This window comes from Apostichopus japonicus, chromosome 8 (assembly GCF_037975245.1).
Source record: "Apostichopus japonicus isolate 1M-3 chromosome 8, ASM3797524v1, whole genome shotgun sequence".
NCBI classification, from domain to species: Eukaryota; Metazoa; Echinodermata; class Holothuroidea; order Aspidochirotida; family Stichopodidae; genus Apostichopus; species Apostichopus japonicus.
This window is the reverse complement of record NC_092568.1, coordinates 34,272,833-34,293,493: the sequence shown is the minus strand read 5'-3', so window position 1 is coordinate 34,293,493 and position 20,661 is coordinate 34,272,833. Positions and strand designations below refer to the sequence as shown.

General features: G+C 36.6%; 1 protein-coding gene across 3 annotated transcripts in view; it reads right to left on the bottom strand.

Annotated features, from left to right (window-relative positions):
* Window positions 1-1,473: 1,473 nt before the first annotated feature.
* Window positions 1,474-20,661, bottom strand: part of LOC139971688 (xanthine dehydrogenase/oxidase-like) — a 54,945-nt gene continuing 35,757 nt past the window's right edge. For all 3 annotated transcript variants that reach the window (XM_071978376.1, XM_071978375.1, XM_071978378.1), the window contains exons 11-33: window positions 19,761-19,837; window positions 19,265-19,361; window positions 19,065-19,168; window positions 18,188-18,372; window positions 17,521-17,683; window positions 16,963-17,055; window positions 16,097-16,214; window positions 15,531-15,582; window positions 14,791-14,911; window positions 14,445-14,564; window positions 12,597-12,818; window positions 11,971-12,104; window positions 10,951-11,125; window positions 10,034-10,225; window positions 9,213-9,358; window positions 8,187-8,265; window positions 7,277-7,501; window positions 6,958-7,032; window positions 6,359-6,411; window positions 5,814-6,000; window positions 5,072-5,260; window positions 4,463-4,630; window positions 1,474-3,414 (exon numbers count right to left, since the gene is read on the bottom strand). In XM_071978376.1, coding sequence (XP_071834477.1) covers window positions 3,364-3,414; window positions 4,463-4,630; window positions 5,072-5,260; window positions 5,814-6,000; window positions 6,359-6,411; window positions 6,958-7,032; window positions 7,277-7,501; window positions 8,187-8,265; window positions 9,213-9,358; window positions 10,034-10,225; window positions 10,951-11,125; window positions 11,971-12,104; window positions 12,597-12,818; window positions 14,445-14,564; window positions 14,791-14,911; window positions 15,531-15,582; window positions 16,097-16,214; window positions 16,963-17,055; window positions 17,521-17,683; window positions 18,188-18,372; window positions 19,065-19,168; window positions 19,265-19,361; window positions 19,761-19,837 — 3,026 coding nt within the window. In that variant the 3' untranslated portion in view covers window positions 1,474-3,363. The remainder of the gene's footprint in view (window positions 3,415-4,462; window positions 4,631-5,071; window positions 5,261-5,813; window positions 6,001-6,358; window positions 6,412-6,957; window positions 7,033-7,276; window positions 7,502-8,186; window positions 8,266-9,212; window positions 9,359-10,033; window positions 10,226-10,950; window positions 11,126-11,970; window positions 12,105-12,596; window positions 12,819-14,444; window positions 14,565-14,790; window positions 14,912-15,530; window positions 15,583-16,096; window positions 16,215-16,962; window positions 17,056-17,520; window positions 17,684-18,187; window positions 18,373-19,064; window positions 19,169-19,264; window positions 19,362-19,760; window positions 19,838-20,661) is intronic.

The following is a 20,661-nucleotide window of genomic DNA, read 5'->3' as shown; positions in this document are numbered from 1 at the left end:
GTGGCACAAAACAAAGAAATTTATGTAGTGTTATAAAAGGGAATATAAGATGCAGCAAACCATGGAATCGCTATCACTTGATTGTACTACACTTAATTAAATTAAGGCTGCATCTGTCAGTCTATATGTCACCATGAATAAAAACAAAAAAGGAAACTTCCATTTTTCGTGTCAAGTCTTATTGCTACCATAATGACAATTTAGCATAACTAGCAATGTTTGATAATCCCTTTAACATTTCCAAGCTAATAACGTGATAGTAAAAGAACAGGGTATATGTTCCTCTGTGGATTCAGCTATTAATTCTGCTGGAGAAGTTGTTAATTAAGCTTAGATGTAGCAGGAGTGAATAATTTCTTATAAATGATGGTACCCTACGTATCAGGAAAATAGCGAAGTCACTGCGAGGGCATACATATACATAAGAGATGTTACACAACAGTTTTAGAGAATAAAGATAAGTAGGCTAGCTAATCACAGAAAGTGCTAAGAAACAACGTTTGCTGCAGTTTTGTTTCTTGGAGAGTAAGGGACAAGTTTATAAATAAAAGACGGTCAAGGTGATATCTAAAATGAAAGTTATGGAGATATTTGTATTAAACTACTTTCTGATTAGAATTTACATATGCAGCTCACTACTAGCATATTTTCAAATGTGTTAATATATCAACGCAAAACGTACCTACAATAAATCCATACAACTCATAGCAAACTTTCTTGGCAAGGCGTATGCTATTTGGTTGAATTGCTTGCCTTATAACGCGTTTATGAGTCATCGATGTGTCAACTCTATTGATTTGCAATGAAATCTATATACACTTGCTGTATTGTATTAAAGTTTATATCAGTAAGACACTGCACAATGTCTTAATGTGTTGAAAGGCACATTAAAATGATGTCGCAAATGTGCACGGTACTCGGTACACCAATACACCGGTTTAAAGGTACAGGAGGTGTGCAGGACAAATAAATAGTTATTTGTTGTTTTGAGTTAAATCGAGTAGGAGTTTTGGAAAGGGTGACAAGGCTTTCGCGGGTTTGAGGCTTAGCATGGTGTTGACCTCTACGAAAGAGATGACTATAATTAGAGTACTTGCACTCTACTTACAAATTGCAAATGTTACGATTACCACCAAAGCCCTCCAGCCCCCTCCCCTCCCCGTAAAAAAGGGTAGACGAAATGGGTCAATTAATGCGTAAGTACCTCTATTGTAAATGTACTATTTGTCCTTCCGCCATGCAGACATTCCCCTACTACCATAGATACTTTCATTTCGAACGATGAAAAAAGGTAATATTTGAAGTGAATAACGAGTTGCAAGGCCATTCATTGGACAGCAAAATAACAGGGTATGATTATCTGCGTCGTCAGTAGATTATGACGTTTGCTAAGGATTGAATGTACATCTCCGCAACCTTGCTGTGTTGATTTTCGTAATTTTTCACATTGGTAAAATGACACAAAATGGCTACTGATTTTTCTTCTTTTATTATATATAAATGCTCAGCTGATGATAACATAGTCGAGGTGATATGTAAACAGAAGAAATTCATAATAGTAATGTATCAATCCAAACCATATATTCGATCAGCTGCCTTTTGGTTGATAAAAAAGGGTGTTTCTTGTTTCCAATAATGAGTACCGTTGGGCTGAACTCTTTCATTATAGGAGTAATAATACATTTTCTAGGCTGCAGTTGGACGCCAAATGAATAATATTATTACACATACTGACATCGCTGTGATAAACAGGTAAGATACTGTGAACACAATGAATACCTTCTAATAATGCAACATTGGTGAAGGCGAAGGAACCACTTTGTATTAATGTGTTAATGTTTTCAAAAATCATAAACCTATCTTAGAACTCATCATTAATTGAATCAGAGTAAAATGACTGACTCAGGAAGGCAATTTGGCCAAATCTGAATGTACACTCCAAAACAAGATGCTATGTATTCTCATCGTTGAGTGATGGTACATACAAGCAACACTTGCATTGTACATGATTGTTGCTCTATATAGCATAAATTAAGGCTCTTAATTTTGTTTCCAGGATTTATAAGTTATTTTATCTATGTATGCATAGTAGCTTCTCACATAGCAGACATTTTATACTCAATTAATATGTGTCTATGTTTTAAGTTGACCATGAAAAAGGTGATTGCACTTCATGCCACTGACTTTAATTTAATCTGCCACCTCATGCTATGACCCATGAATAAAACGTGACCAAAATAATATTCAAAACATTGGATGAAGACAAAAATGTGCTTTTGATTTTTTTTTTAAATCTCAAATTAAAGTGAACAAATGTTCTATTTTACTCTCAACACAAAGTATACATTACATGTTTATGTTACTGAAAAGCAGTTATAGTACTCCTGTTTATATTTCATTTAGTTAATCTTTTAGTACGTTCCGAAGCTGCTCACGACGATAAAGAAAATAACGTTTCTTGAAAGTTTCATATGAATGTAAAGGCAATGTTCAAATAAAAGTGGAAAAATGTACTATTTTACTCCCAACACAAAGTAACATTACATGTTTATATTACTGTAAAGCAGTGATAGTTCTCCTGTTTATATTACATTCAGTTAATGTTTTTAGTACGTTCAAAAGCTGCTCACGAAGATAAAGAAAATAACGTTTCTTGGAAGTTTCATATGAATGCTATATGCTCAAATCAAAGTGAAACTTTTTGCTATTTTACTCTCAAAACAATGTAACATTACTATGTTACATCTGTTGTAGTACTCCTGTTTTGGTGTCATTTTAATGTAATGACTATTTCATCCTTAGTACTTTCTGTAAAAGCATCATATGAATGTTAACACCAAATGCTGGAATGAAATTGATATCATAACTTTTTACAATACATGCTATTAATACTTAGAAACAGTTAACAATACTTCTGTTTTACGGTACAATATATACTTTGTTTTATTTCAGTTACGAAAGATTGTGTATATTTTTCATTATTATAATATATAGTAATTTCACAGTAGTTATAAATGACAAAAAGTAAATTACTTCATTGCAAATAATATTAAGGCTGCTACGATAAGGATGTAAGCAAATTTGTTTACCAGACTGGCACAAACAAGGTAATAACGCTGGTATGATATGACCATTTCAATTGGATCTGACTCTTTTCTCGATTGCACATTCGAGAGCTTCTTAATGGAAATTATTAGTATTTGGAATGAAATGAAAAATAGGAACAGAAAAAAGGTAAGCAACATAAAAGCTGCAAAGACAAAGTGACTCAAATGTGTACAATCATGAAATTAAACATGCCTATGATTGTTATACTACGACTAAATAGTTATTGGAAATTGATTGATTGATCGAAAGAATTGACTATGGACGTATGAACGCTTGCTGGTTCCTTCCATTCCCATGCTTTGAAATCTGAAAGAAGAATTAGAAAACAACATGACAAGAACAATTGCCATGATGGAAGATAATTTGCATAACATGTACAGTTTTTACTTGACAATGAATATATACAAATTAAAATCACTCTTCATAATTAAATTGGAAACTCTGCCGAGCTGTGGTAAAATATCTTTGGCAATCCTTGCAACAAGGTTGGTAGTCTTACGCAATCAAGTCACTTTTGATATGTAATGCAAAATACTGTACAATTTACTTGATAAACTTATAAACTGGTGCTAATATAGCGCTGCCAACACACACCAAAACCGCTTAATTATGGCTTTTCTTACAGTGTTGACACCGCGTTTTGTGCATGTAAATAGTACCCTGTAGGTTATAAACGTAATATCTTGCTTAGTGCTGCCAGGGTGACTGGTGGTTTATACCTATATCAGTTTTCATCGGGTATAATATAACAAACATTCACATAAATATCTGGATGAATGCATCATTCAAATAAAATCAACATAATTTGCTTTCCAAAAGATGCAGTGTTCTATATTTCACATGTATCCCGATTATTGCTGCAAATGCAACGTTGCTGACGCAAATGGTATAAGACACTCCTTTGATAAAGATATAAATCAATTATATCAAAGTATTATGACCAGATTTGAATTTGAAGATCTATTCTCTGACATTTGTGGGACATGTCTGGTTCAAAAAGAATCTCAGGTACCATAAATGATAGTGTGGGTTTTTGTTTTTCATTATGTGACATACAGTGTTGTAAAAACTGCTTCGGCATGTACTTTTCTGTGTTGGTGTAAGTTCATGTTCTTTACTATGCACATACAAGGGAAACCTATGAGGCCAATGTTTTCGGATAACGTGTGTCCACAATAACGACTTTTTGGATATCGAATCCACATAATAAATATCTAGATGGAAATTGCAATGCAAGATTTTTTCGTAAGATAATCACACAACATCAGGGAAGAAGGAAAATTCTCCAGCCTAGGAAAACTTTACACATTGAAAGTCATTTCACATCTTTCACATCTTTGTCATTTTTATTTACCTTTCTGGTAAATTTGTCTTGACAAGCGAGTCTGATTCTGTCAGGGACTGCTGGTATGAACATTGGAAAGTATCCAGTCAGACCTTCATCAGCCCTTGCCGAGGATATGGCACTTTTAATTGCCATCAAGACAGAACAAGCGAGTAAAAACGGCGGCTCTCCAACTGCCTAGTATCATGGAAAGAAAGAAAGATACATAAACATTTGCTTTCCTCTAATGAAACACATATTTTTCAAATTCAATTTTAAAGAAAACTTGAGTAAATAATCATTCAATCAATTTAAAAAATAAATCCCACATTAAAAAACCCATATTAATATCTTTCGTAAGTATCATTGTCACCCAATTACACAATTTGTTAAAGAAACAATTAAGCCTTTGGCCAATTAATACAAGTTTAGTTACCACTCTTCACAAATTTCAAGTTAATGCAACATAATTGCTACATATATAGAACATTGCTGGAAACTAAATGAAGTGAATGAGCATATATACCAAACATCTTAGCAAGTTATGAACTTTTTTTAAACATCTACACACAAAAACTGAGCAAGAGACTCCAAACCAAAGAGACTAATCCACTGGTTTGAGAGTTAAAAATTTCTTACCTTAGATGAACATATGGCTCTTGGATTGGGAGCGCTGTGCAACAGGCTGACGTTGAAAATTGATGGTACATTGTTACACAGTGGTACCTTATAGCCTCCTGGTCCTATAGTTAAAAGCTCTCCAGTTGGAGAGTATCGGTAATCTTCGAGAACGTACATGCCGTAACCTTGAATGAAGGCGCCTTCTATCTGATATTCACAGAATGAGATTCATTAATTCAATGATCACAGAAAGGAAAATATATATATATATATATATGTATATATGTATATATATATATCTATATATATATATATATATATATATATATATATATCATATTTCATATTTCATCCATCTAGTCCAGTGGCGTAGGAAGGTACTTTTGAGTGGGGGGGGGGGCTGAAGACTGATGGCCGGCCTGGGGGAGGGGTCTAAGGGGAGGGGGTGTCCCCCTCCCCTTTTGATTTTTTTTGCATTTCCAGGTGGCCTCAGATGCAATTTGGTGCAATATAGCACACTTCAACCCACCCACTCCATTTTGTAGGGAATTTTGCATTTTCACCTGGCCTTAGATGCAATTTGGTGCTTCAAATGAGATTTTGTTCTCATTTGGAATGAAAAAGGGGTTTTCTGACTTGCGGAGTGGGGGGGGGGGCTTCCGCCCCCCCATATTTTTCACTGGGGGGGGGTGGGCTGGCGCCCCCCCCAGCCCCCCGGTTCCTACGCCCTTGATCTAGTCAAGTAGTTTAAGCAACTCACCTGCCCAATGTCAATTGCAGGGTTAATGCTATCACCAACATCCATAACGATATCGGTCCTAATAAGACGATGGTCTCCAGTAAGGCAATCAACCTCAACTTCAGAGACGGCAGCACCAAAACAGAAATAAGTAGCTGCCATCAATTGACCCAACCCTGGATTGAGGGTATAGTAGTCATCTGGTACCCTTAAACATTAAAATATATTACAGAAAATGATAATTTAAACAATTTTCGTGATGCTGTTAGCAAAATCTGTGACTCAATGTGGTATTTAACTATGAAATAATTTTGGCTGTAACACCACTTACAATCTTAACTTGAACGGAAAGACATGTATTGTGCCACATTTCACGTACCATGTGTGATTGGTCGGCTACATATGCACATGAATACGGTAACACGATGGCTCTAGCTAACTCTAGACAAACGATCAAATTTATGCTTCCTTACAAAGCTTTGCAAGAGATTCCCTATGCATAACTACGGGCTCAACAGTATCACTGCTACATGAAGATCTAATGTAAACATACTGTGTTAACTCACTTGTAGTGACCGGTTGCGGATAGGCAGACTCGATCCGCGTGGGCAGCAGTGATCTGATCAGAATTAAAGCAAATGAACAAGGAGTGCCGTAATGTTGATACTGGAAAGTGGAACTTTTAAGCCACAAATGTTGAAATTCGCGTTAAAATGTTGAATTGGAAGCTACGTGAAAATGTGAATCATAAGCCCATTTGTGGTCGCTTAAGCAGCGTGAAACTAACTTACATGTCAAATACTAATATTTCTCGTTATTATTATTGTTATTGTTGTTATCATTATTAATATTAAGGTTCATTATAAAAGTTTGCTTGGACGGTGTCTCCATCTGTAAGTCAGTTTCACTCTTTTTAGCAAGCGCTATATAATTTTCAGGGACTATCTATATGATCATACACGCATAACTTCTCAATTCGACATTTAACTACCAAATGTTACACTATTGTTTCTGACAAAAGTAATTATCATATTGTTACAGTATTTTATTGAACTCACGAGAAGTCCATTAATTTACAATTTTCTTATTTCTTATGCATTATATTTTTATACATTCATGAACGGATTTATGTAACCATAGAATCTGCGAAAATAAAATGTTGTACCCAATTTTCCCATGATCCTTTGGGATTCTCCATCATGTAAGGTTCCAGACGGTGAAGTAATGTCTCACAGGCATCCTGCAGAAACCAATAAAGACTACTCTAAATATATGTTCAAAAAGTAACAAATAAAATTATTGTCTTTTGCAATTATCTTTGATAAAAGTTTTTAATACTGTTCGGCTAACTATACTATTTTTTACTATAACTTAATGTAGATGATACAATTTCATAATTTAATTGAAAGTTAATCACTTAGAACCATTGGTCGAGCAAAAAAAAAACCAACCGGTGTGTTTGGTTCATATTAGGCTAACGTTACCTTCACAGCAGGTCCATTGTAATCAGTTCCAATGCTTCCGTGAGTAACCGCATTGTTTGCTACTGTGTTTGTACTTGTTTCTGCACAATGGATCTTCTCTACAGGTATGCGTAGAGTTCTGCTGGCGATCTGCAACATCTTGGTAAACAACCCTTGACCCATTTCAATCCCTCCATGGCTGATCAAGACAGCACCGTCGGTATATATGTGCACCAGAGCTGAGCTCTACAAGATGTTTGAAACAGACCAATTTCATAGGCTATTAAAAATTAATGTGGCAATTAATTGAGGTTTGCCACTACATTTTCCTATATCGTTCGGAGGATCTCCCTGAAACATAATTGGCAGTACACAATAAAATTATTACAATATATTGAAATGAATAAGTAGCATTCAATTAATAAAAATAAAGTCACATCTTTCAATTTTCAGTCAAAGTCACTAGATGGTACTAACATTTAGTGAAAACTGCATTGTTAGATTAATATCAGAAGACAAAAACTTCTGCACACAAAGGCTATCACCAAATGTGGATCTCCACACACGCCCTGTCATATTCGTCATATTTAGAACCGCGTAAACTGCAGTCTCTAAATTCAATGAGAATTCCTTTGTAGAATCCCCGCCAGACACTTCATGGCAAAATACCTGCACATTCCCTTATTCATACATATATTCGAACTAACATTAGCTTTGTACGGTACCATTCAAAAGTTGCACATTTCAGCAACCTAAGTTTCACTACCGATCAGTTGTTAATTTTCACACGTCTGGTCGTCAACCAATCAGAACGCTCCTAAGAGATCTTTTCAATCAAGTCCGCTTCACTGAGATTAAGCATTGTTTCCGAGTCTCCGAAGTGGATTTTACTATAAATGTCGGAAAATGTGAGCAAGAGTGATTGAAATACCTCTGCAACGGACTTTGTCATTCCGATTGGGTATTTTACAGGTGCAATGGACAATCCTCTCTTCTTCCAACGATTTTTTCTGTCGATTTAAAGTAATGTTTGAAAATAATACAAAACATATGACAATACGAAATTAATTGAACAATAGGCATAACAGATTTATGTCTATTTTCTTCACATCGCTCCCATTACATCGTTATGATACCACTTACATTACAATGCAAACTACGCAAGAGTCCCTATCATTCAGAGCATGGTGTTATCCTGTCAACTTTGGTAAGCCAACAAGAGCCGAACGGGCACCATGGTTCATTGCTTAGTAGAATATGAAATATCATAGTTGACAAAGGAATACATGGTATCAAATCCCTACAGATGGGTATGTTCTAAAGCGGTCATTGTACAGTTAAGTTACTGCTATGTCCAACTTGAGCACGCAAACTATTTAGCTCCACCCAATAAGTCATGTTTTGCACTACACAATTTAGGATCCACTCTTCCCCAATATAGGTCTGACAACATATTGGACCCAAATGAACCTAACAAATATAACCCCACATGTACCAGCTATACACCATCAACTGAATCCCACAGTGGCGTAGGAAGATACATTTGAGTGGGGGGGGGGCTGAAGACTGATGGCCGGCCTGGGGGAGGGGGTGTCCCCCACCCCTTTGGAATGTTTTGGCATTTCCAGGTGGCCTCAGATGCAATTTGGTGCTCCAAATGAGATTTTTTTCTCATTTGGAAATGAAAAAGGGGTTTTCTGACTTGCGAAGCGGGGGGGGGGGGGAGCGGAATGATACTTCCGCCTCTCCATATTTTTCACTGGGGGGGGGGGGGCTGGCGCCCCAGTCCCCGGTTCCTACGCCCTTGGAATCCCAGTACAATACGATTGAAGGTTGTGCAGTTATTGCAATTATAAAATATTTGGCCCCCAAACAAATTGGCTCAAAATCATGTTTGTCCCAAGAACTTGAACCCCCAAAATGTCATAAAAAAAGTAATAACGAAATTAAATCGCACTTATTGAAATCTTCCACAGCTAATTTCCTTGTGAAGAAATCACTTCTTTGAAGGCAGATCTCCCAGCACCTGTCCAATGTCCAGCCTTTCAGACTCACATAGGTATGAGTCACATCAGTTGGTTTGTAGAAGTTAAGTTCACGAATCTGCATATATGAACAGCAAATGTGTCATTTAAAATCCTCATAAAGAATATCATTAAGGTTATACACACTTTTTGCTCATTTCCATGTCATTTAACACCTCCTTCAACCAAATAAATGGAGCAAATAACATAAAAAGTATTTGTAATTTTACTGTCGTAATAACATAACAGATGCCTGTTATCGTGAAGAAATCCGTTACTTTTCAAACCAAGTATATCAGTTCCTAGCCTACAATTAGAATCATTGTATAGGTATATGTAGCATGCATAGGTATTTTTACCAATTTACTTTAGACATTTGAGTGAACTTGAAATAAATAATTTATGGTACACTACAAATGGAAGTTGACGTAGATGATGGCGATATATAGAGGAGACAGAGGTGGAACGGTAGCGGTTCCTTAAGAAGAAAACAACCAACTGCATTTGGTACTTTCAAAATTTAGATATGAAGCAGAAACCATACGACCAATTTTCATCTTCCAACAGTAGAATGCATTTGAAAAAATATATACAGTCTCTACTAAAGCCATCAAGGTGTGTTAAGGTGGCTAATCAAATTCTGTCAGTCTTGGTGGATGCTGCTGCAAAATAATTACAACATAAACAATGGCAGGACTATTTCCAAATACTTTTTTTGCAAATGCAAATAGTAGAGAATTGACTGCGATGTTACTTTTTCCTCTGGGATTCCAAGGGTGACTGCTACGTGGCTCAAGATTGTTTCTTGTATCACCATTCCCGAAGCTGTACCAGCTGCTCTCATTGGGACACCTGGTGGTAGGTTGGTTTTACAGATCTTTGCCCTGCCTCGAAAGTTTGGATACTTGTAGACATTGTCAACATTATCCATGAGAGCATGCATTAGCTGTCCAAATACAAGCAGAAAATTGGAAAAGAACTTGTGGTTCATAAATTGGAAAAGGTCAAGTTATCTGTAATATATAAACTTACTCCATCAAAAATATGCTAGGCTGACTACATTACAACTATTTGGTCAAATATATCTTACATCAGATTTCTTTAATTAAGAGTGTGGAGGAATCACCAAAATATGCAAATGTTAGCGAGGCCGATTACGGTAAATGTAGCGTTCGGAAGGATACAAAATTATACTATGTAGCCTACAACACCGTAAACTGTGCGTAACATATATTTAATCAAAAGTACTATGTACAACACTGGAACCGTGCGTTACATATATTTAATCAAACGTACTTCTAGCACCTCGTGGCCAACTCAACTAGCCTTCTCTACAAGCGAGCCAGGGCTCGCCGACAGCTAACATGCATCAGTGAACATAAAGATTAACTATTGTTACAAAAATAAAGCGCATCATTCCTATATCGTCTTAGCATTTCGGATATACAAATGAGGGATAAAGGTTAAGGGTGAGAGTTAACTTTACAATTGGAAACAGTCGTTTCTTATTTCATTAAATATATAGTGGGCAACCAGTCTTTATTATAAGATGTTACACAAACATTGGTTTACTGGAACCTGTTTGTTGTTTGTCGTTCGTTATACATATGATTTTAACTCAAACATTCTTCATTCCTTTGTATAAAATATATATACAGAAGTGGCACTTACGTCTGTACTCAGTATTGGAGAACTTCCCCAGTTAGTATAAACTTCCAAATCCAAAGCATGAAGCTTGCCTTCTTTGCTGAATCCCACTTTATAGTTGGTAAGGTAAGATGGCCTTTGACCTGTAGATATCATGTCTTCGTGTCTCTCAAGTACAGCACGTACAGAGCAATTGAACCTGAAGATCAACATTATTCTCTGAACTACTTTGCAGCAATTAGGTAAATCCCAGTGTACAACTGGACAACTAGAAATGTGATGGTAACAAAATTTTAACATTTCACATGTGAAAACAGTAGACTGAATAAACCCGAGTCGGCTTAGCAGACTATTTTATAATTTGCCATAATAGAACGACATATCCGTTTGAAAACAGTTTCAACATTACATTTTGATAAAAATTCAAGATTTAAGCAAAAGAAAACAAAATTGAATATGCGCTAGGGTACTTTAAAACCAACCCAGGCCTGTTGAGACGCATCCTCCTTGAAGGACCTGTCATTTTGATATAACTTTCTCATTTTTACATATTAGCAGAAATATTCATGTGTTCACTCGTCAAACATGGATGTCAGAGGGCTGCAGAATATCATCTGTCAGCTGAACTGCTGCCACAATTTGAACCACTTCCTTCTCTTTTGACGAATTATGGTACGGTGATGAGCACGAGAAATTAGCGAGGGATGCTACATTTATATTTAACATAGAAACAACACAAAAGGAACATCGATAACTTGCAAATTTGTGTATTTGCGTATAAGCAAATAAGTGTTAGTTGGGGATTTTATGATTTTTGATGATACCTGTCACCTTCTATCGTGATTGTCGATTTAGAGCATCATAACGAATACACACTTTTGTTATTAATTACGATCGTGGTTTCTAATGTTTTTATATCTCTAATATCAGAAAGGTTTTCTGCACAATCGCCGATCAGCAGGTATATATGGTCAAAATGTTAAGATATTCAATTAGTTATATACAGAAGTCCATTCTACAGAGACAAAGTGATAATCAACTGACTTGTTTGCAGCCACGGCTGCTCTGGCGGCATGAAAGCAAGCTGTCAACCCTTTGTTGCCAAACGCACCACCGATCCTTTTGCTGCGACAGACGACGCGATTTGACGGAACACCCAGCACCTCTGAGATAATCATCTACCGAGAAAACATCCTTGTCATTACAAGTTGCAGCTTGATTTGGTAAATTTTCTATTCCATGTAATTAGTATCAACACGAAGAAAATGTCTTTGTCATTCTTAGAACCTGACAGATTCATCTATTAATTACTGGCTTATTTACTTGCACTTGATCACAAACCTAGGAGTAACATATCACAAGAACCTAAATAATATCACCATTATAGACAGAATATTAAAACAAAGCCCAGGGCACATTAGACTATGTAAGTGCGATACAGACTAAAAAGTTGTAAAAATTGCAAAATATTGTACCATTTTGCATTTGAACACCTCCTTAACCAAACGTTCGCCAATGGTAGTTGAAATTTACTTCTATACCCTCGCTCATTAAAATAAATAGATATTTCTTGTTTCGTATTGGTGTTTCTAAAATATAACATCATATAGCATAGTATTAGATAAGACATACAATCATGTCAAGTTCATGAATAACTTTAAGTTGAGCACCTGAGACTCATGTAAGCTCTGATTAGCAGTGAATACTTCAAACTCGCCATGTTCCCCTCCTGGATTAACAAGGGCTGACTGGGTTTCCATGTAGAAATGGTCTTGCATTCCGATCCTCATTTCACCATTAATCACATGATCCGAGTTGGTAAACTCCCCATCCACGTCCCCGACGACAAGTTCTCGGTCATAGGGGAAGTAGTTACTCTTCCTTATGGCTTCCTGTGAATATCAGCAACTTAAAGACACAACTCTGACATATAGTACTGATGGGCAAACAAAACATACTTGGAACTACATTGTATCGAATTGCAGAATTTCTACATCTTCCGTCTAGGGCCTTATAACACACCCTCTACAAATTTTAATTTGAATTGAACACATTTCACTCCTTCTCTTTGACTAATGCAGCACTGCATAATTAAATTTTTCTGCAATTATTCTGTAGTGCCAAACTAGGCGAGTGAGTTAATTTTTAATTGTAAGAGCCAGCTATTTTCAGGAAACGGAAAGAGTATCTTATCAGGAATCTAGAACTGGAAAGGAAAGACAAAGAATTTAAAGCAAGAGTCCGGGTTGCGAATTTTTTTCCCAAACAGGTTTGCAATTACAGACTTATCAGCCAATCAGATTGCTCGTGACGTCAGCATCAATAATGACCATCGCTGGGAAGTTGGAAGACATACTCTGAGTCAGAAGAATGATAAGGTCCATAGGTCATAAAATGTCAGAACATGAATTGACGTCACAGAAACATGATGCTTACGCTGAACAGATTAATTTTGGTCTTGTTGTTTGACTTGTTACAATTAACGCCCTAACTTTACTTTTAATGCTTGAATCACATGTTGACCTTATTTATGATACGTACGCTACAATCCATTTGGGTTCGTGTTCAGGTTTTCCAAGATTCGTGAGCCGTTCTATTGAAATAGAAATTCCTTTCGATGAATGGAAACACTAGTATTAACATGACAACCCGAGTTCACGAGTTTTGAATGAATATATGGTAAACATGATAGCCGGAATTGTTTGAATCGGTACAATACGTGAGTTTGTTGCAACGAATGGATGCAAACATTTTGGTAACCTCAAAGTGAAGGTTTCTATGGTGATGACGTTACTTTTCCGACCAATCTTGAGCGACTATTTACATAATTGCAAAGCTGTTTGGGAAAAAAATCGTACCCGGGTTACTTATATCCATATGTGTTAATGACATGACAGTCGTTCTGTGGGCTTTGGCATGAACAATTATCATTAACAACTATCACTTAACAGATGTTGATCTAAAGAAAAAATGTAGTAAACAAATGCTCTTTGTTGACCCCCCCCTCCACCCCTCAAGAAAATTCATTATTGTAACCAATTTTACTGTCTCTATAAACGTCTTTAAATTGTTTAGAACTTGAAGCACATGGTCTGGTTTTCGTCAGTATTACCATTTAATATCCCTGTAAACATAATGATTGAAAGTTACTCCAACCTCACTTCTTCTGAAACTAACATTATCAAGCACGCATAGGCTACCAGTGTCTGATAGATTTATCATTGGTGCCATATTCTTTGCTTAATAACATTTTGCACAATGGAGACATTAATGTGTGGATAAAGGATTCGAGATTCAGCCAGTAAGACTCTCATTCTGAAGTAAAAGTGTCTCTTTCATACCCAGAGCCGGCTTTAATTCTTTTTAAAATCACAATTGACATATGTTAATCCTCAAGGGTTAGTAGTTTTGATCTTCTGATAAGATATTGGTTCATCCTTACCGCAAAATAATATTTAAGATCTTTGAGAGAATTTGGCACCTGCCGTAGGTTAAATAAAGTTAACTCTTTGAGTTACCTCAATTGTCAGGGTAAAGTCCAAATTCTCGTAATCCACTTTCACGAATCTGACTGCTCTTCGTGCTGTCTCTTCATCCACAGCTAAGATGGCAGCGATTGGTTGACCAGGGAAGGTCACCTATGGACATAATGAAAGCTATCATCTTAACCTATTTCGAACCAAGTTCAAACGAGGCTATATACTCTGGAATACATACATGCAAAACAGGTGATCAACTGGTAAATATTTATTATTAGTTATATATATAGTTATTTCACTTTGAGGTACATATCAGAATGTGTTTTATTAGAAAGGAACAGGTGTATACAATGATAGGAACCATCCGTCTAATTATCAGACCTACCTCATTTACAGCAAAGATAAAGTCTCCGACGGATTGGAAGAAGTTTGTACCAAGAACATCATCAGCTGTCACAACCCCGGCTACACCATGCATTGCCAGAGCTGCGGAAAAGTCAATGGATCTGTAAGGGGTAGAAAATTCACAGACACACACAATGAGAATTATGTGGGGGAAGGGAGGTATGACTTTCAGTTGCATTGAATGAAGATTAATACAGCTGAAAGTAGCCAGTGTGAACACGAGGCACCCCGTTAAATTAATAACAACCGTGCTGACTCAGGTTCAGTGCGATATCAAACAGTAAACACGATTGTAACCAAGCAAACTTTGTGACATCTTAACTTGTACTGAATATTCTTGTTTTAGTCTTGTTTCATGCAAATTCAATATTACATTTGAATTAATTTGTGGTTTCAAGTGTTAATTTCATCCCTAAATCACTCATACTATCTCTTGTGGTGCATTCGTGTCAGTTCATTATAACACATTCCTTGCTTTCTTTAAAAATCACTGGAACTATGTAATCAAAATGTCTTGTAAGAATTTTTAAAACAACGATCTTACTGACATGTTGGAAGGTACAAAACGGCTGTGAAAATATATATGAAGGCTGTCATTAACATTTATTGTCCTGAATGAACCATTTCACATATCACATGTTATGTGATCAGCGAAAATAACCAATGATGTATATAGATACGGTTTAACCAGACTAGTAAATTACGTATCTAAGGACTTACATTATCTTCGCATGTGGTGACTTGATACGAACAAATGCTAAAAACAGTTCATCTGAAGTAAAGAGGCAGAGTTGTGACAGGTATTAATACGAATTTTACGATTTATCAAGAACCAGTAGTAACATATGTTATTTGTTGGGGGGGGGGGGAGGAGAAGATTTTGATTGCCATCGTGAAGATATCCAGTTAATAGTTTACACACAAACCATCAAAAAACTTATATTACCATGATCAACAAATTAGAAGTGTTAACATCCGGCCACACCACATTGCCACAGTGGTGACAGTTTGTTAGCAGAAGCTTCAATCATATATAGATATATTCAAACATCTAAATATATTTGCAATATAGAAACCGTACGGACATGACAGTAAACGTCTAACATATCTTGCGATTTGCATTAAAGTAGTATCTCTCCATGGCAACAGCTAGAAGAAGGTTTTTCAAATGTTTACTATCGACATTCTTGCTTTTCCTGTTTGAAGATTATTTTGGAGAGGTGAAACATCTACTAGAACTCAGAAAAAATAAACATATGTAACTTTGGTTTAAGAAAGATACTCACCCTTTGGTGGAGCTATGTCATCTACATATCTAGCTTCTCCAGTTGCATGTTGTAACGAGGACTTAACTGGTTTTGGAGTTCCAACAGGATCAATCGCGGGTTGTCCATCTACAACATCCTAGTGGTACACCAAAGAAGCTAGTTAATATTCTACATATATAGTGTGCAAACATCAAATATAGTTTTGCAGTGATGATGTTACAGCGACGTTGATGATAAAGTAGACGCTACGCGTTACCCCACCCCCCTCCCTCCCGACACACTCTACTCTCACCTCTAATCCTACTTAGACATGTTCTCTTCTCTGAATAAACACTGTTGTATGGACCCTCCAGACACCAGGACTTCGATGTAAAACTTTCCAAGATAACAGTAAGGTTAACTTAAAGCATTATGACCCACTACATTATTTAAAAGTTAAATTAAATCTTACACTAGGCCAGTAGGTTGTATGTTGTGCTTATTAACTGAATTTTCAGGTACGTATTATTTCATTTTTCACCCGTAGACGCACATACAGCAGTTTCACGCGCGTTAAAGGTGCCTCCTTATGCGTTTTATATACGTATTAATGTACTATTCATGCAATATGCGTTTCTTCTGTGCGTTTTTTATTAACCTGAAGTGCGTATTCAGACTGTTTAAGTGCGTTTTAGCCAGCAGGTTGCGCGTATTGGCGGCATTTCCACGTGCATATTGTTTCATTTTTCACGGGTAGAATTCACATCCAGCATTTTCACGTGAGTAAATAGGAGTATAATTTTGTGTAAGGATATAATGGCCCGACTAAAGGAGACTTATGGACAAAAAAAAATTGTTGATTATTCATCAGAAATATCTTTACATAAGTCCACCCATGTTTATACCTGAAACAATTGCGTGCTCTGAAAGGAAACTTTCTCAGCTTCTCCAACCGCACTTTTCCATTCTGAGGGGATTGGCGGATTATCTCCTGGGACCTTTAAAATGTATGAGAAGAACAATTGCAATGTGAAAAGAAATCTAGAAAAGCAAACTAGCGTAACAATTTACTCATAATACGTTAATTACTCTCATGTCTGCAAGGAGCAAGTTTTGTTATGAGATAGAGGAAGGCAGTTGCAGGAATAACAGGTAGGAAGAACCAAGAGAAGGTAAGTCCCCCGGGATGGAATCGATCTTCTTAATATTAAAGGCCCTAACATGCTGTAGTTCTGTCCTACTTTGTAATTTGCCTAGGATGTCAAAAAAAATGCCCAATGGCTTAACAGAAACACTATTGATTGAGGAAATTGCATCTTTCTATGGTTCTGAATATTAGATATTCCAAGAACAGACAGCTTTTAGTTATAACTGAGATTGTATTAGGGTACTAAAGTATTCTTAATTTTTAAGGAATCAAAATATCTTGACAACTATTATTGAAATGTTTGAAACTTGTTTACCTTATCTGATAATTGTTGTGCAATTTTCAAGTAAAACTTGAAGAAGAAACTTAGAGCAAGAGATTGTTTATACTTCTCCATTTCCCCAGGCGAACCACAGTGTAGGGATAAATCATCAAGTAGACATACACAGGCATCATCAACAACATCAGCTTCCCATTTCCTGAGCAAAATAGCAACACAAAGTTGAGGGAGTGTTCTCCAAGTTAAAGAAGTTTGAGAAAGTGTTTGGCATTTTACAAGAGAGAAAGATTAATTAAAAGTTGTTAAATACTTGATCAAGATGACAGAGCTGGTTTGCATCATGTTGTCCATCCATATCTTAGCTTGTTGTAGGTAAATGCAAACCGCAGCTTGACCTTCACCGCCAAGCTCCCCGAATAATGGTATTCAAAACGTCGTAGCAGAAGGACATTCTATTGATTAGTAAACTTTTTAATGAGATCTACAACTTTTAAATACTTTTATTCTGTTCTCTGACACCTGCAAACTAAAGCTACATTTTTGACAACTTTTAGAATTACATTATCTGATTCCTGAATATATTATAATGGAGAGATGCAGTACCTCTACAAATTCTTACACATACATGTAAGGAGGGCACATTCATGTATTTAAACACATAACAACATATCATAATATAGTATGTAATAAACAACAACCATACCTTCCCTTTAAATTCGTCATTGTTTTTTCTGCTTGTTTGATAGAGGCAGACAAACCACCGTAGATCAGAATCAACTCTTCAATAACATCCGATGTGCTTTCAAATCGTACCTTCATAGCAGCATTCACAATGGCTACATCATTGCCCCTCCTGGTTGACTGTTTGAAGCAGGAGAAGTGTTCATTCTGCAGAGTAAGGAGAAAACTACCATGGTAAGAGTATATTCTGCGTAGCAATGATTGCTTATGGGACTACGGGTAGAAACGGTAGCTTGTTTATAATACAGATTGGAAATAAATTACCTTCGGACCAACAAGAAATATTACAGACGAGAGCATATTCGTTAAATTGGAAGGATTGAAAGTGAACATGATAGCTTATCCATTCTAAAGAGTAAAGATGATAGCTTATCTATTCTGTAGACCACATATAATACCATATCTACTTTGAAAAGGCAGATGAAATCTTACCCACAATACAGAGAGTTAATATGATAGCTTATCCATTGTAAAGAGTGAACACGATAGCTTCTGCGTTGATGAATGATTAATATTTCAGATGAGTGCGGACTCAATAATGTCTAGCACAACCATAATTATTCAGGATGATTGATACAGCCAAGTTTAAAAATGTAATTATCATCATTCTACACATTTGTGTGTGTGTGGAGGTCAATTGAGTTATTTACTTAATTATTTCATTCCAATTTGGCTTTCACGAACTGTAAAACATTAAAAATGGCAATATGTTCACAACTTTTATGAATGCCTAAAGACAAAAGCAATACAAAAGTGTGTTGCCAGATGATAAGTTATTTGAAAGGTGGACAATGTGTACCAGGGTATAGGAGAAGTTGTATACGAAAATTATATTTTACCTCCTCACTGAATGGTAACAAAATCCCCAACAAGACCTCATCATTTCCAAGAACAGGTTTCCCATCTTCAGAGAACATTTCCTTGAACGCTACTTTTCGTGAAGCTGTAAAATCAAATGAAACTTAATTAGCACTCTGGAAAAGTGTCATTTAAGAATCGTATATGGTAAAGACATTATAGAACTTCAAATGGTACATACCTGAACAAGAGTTAAGCTTTACACTGCATCCAGCGACCATGAAAAAGAGTTTCAAGTCAGAGTTTGGTCGATCTGCCAAGATATTCCCTCCAATCGACTGTAAGCAGCACATTAAAAATAATTAAGTTGAAGATTAATGCATCATTGAAAAGCAGTCAAATGTACAGCACTATATCAGTCTACAAAAACTACCAATGTTGCTCGAGGAACGTAAAGTGATCTGGACAAATCATTGACACGAAGGAACAGAAACCAAATCTGTCCTCCAATTTCACCTTTACCGGCGTCTGAATTGTTCTTTTAGGGAGATAGAGATTTTACTAAAAATGCTTGAGGTAGTCTGTTTTTCATTACTGGTTGTAACATTTTCATTTCCTCACGATCTAGATCAGATTCAAAGACACTTGGAGTAGGTCCAAACAACGAAAGTTGCTAATATCTAGTAATCTGTTTACTATAAATGGACAAGATAGTAACAAGGAAGAAATATACTCACAGCCACATTTCTGATTTGAACTCCAGAAATAATCCCCAAAAGATCCAAAAGAGTTTTGAAGGATTTTGTTTTAGTCTCTGAAAATAATGATAGAAATAATGTATTCTTTTGAAAAACAAACCATAAGAAACTTTAATTATACCAGCAAACGTATGTATTGGTATGACTCTCACGCTGGCCAAGTACCTGTTCATTGCTCCCATGTTATATGCTTTTCAGGAAAGAAATTATACTTATGTTTCACCGATACTTGTTACTACGTATTGTATTGTATATGCTATTTCTTCAAGTTCTCGCTTCCTGTTCCAAGGGCCGTAACAACAGCGTAGCCCATGACTACCAAAGCACCAATAACAGTGGCGGAGATTTCTTGTCAGAAGTGGGGGGGGGGGGGGGGTTGCAGCAGGCGCGTAGCCAGGAATTTGCCAAGGGAGGGGCGAAACTGTAGATTCGGCATTGCAAACTATCTAAGCGTAGCGCCACCATGAGTTGGCGCGAAGCGTACAAGAAAATTTTGGCTGTAAATGCCTCCCAGATCGCCGGAAATGGCACTTCCCATGCCTTGTTAGTTGTATCTTAGCATTTTCTCTTTTGAAAATACTAGCGATATCATAAAAACCTCAAAAATTTTTGTAAAAAATATGCTCAAGGGGGGGCGGCTGCCCCCTTCGCCCCCCCCCCCCCCCCTTGGCTACGCGCCTGGGTTGCAGGCCATTGATGAAATAAAAAGTCATAACTGCTGGCTCACTATCTACGTGGAGCGCCACCATAAGTTGGCGCGAAGTGCAGTGCACAAGAATTTTTTGGCAAATATTGCCTCCCAGATTGCAGTAAATGGCACTGCCCAGGCCTTGAAAAGCTGCATTTAACCAGGGGCGTATGCAGGATTTTCTAACCCGGG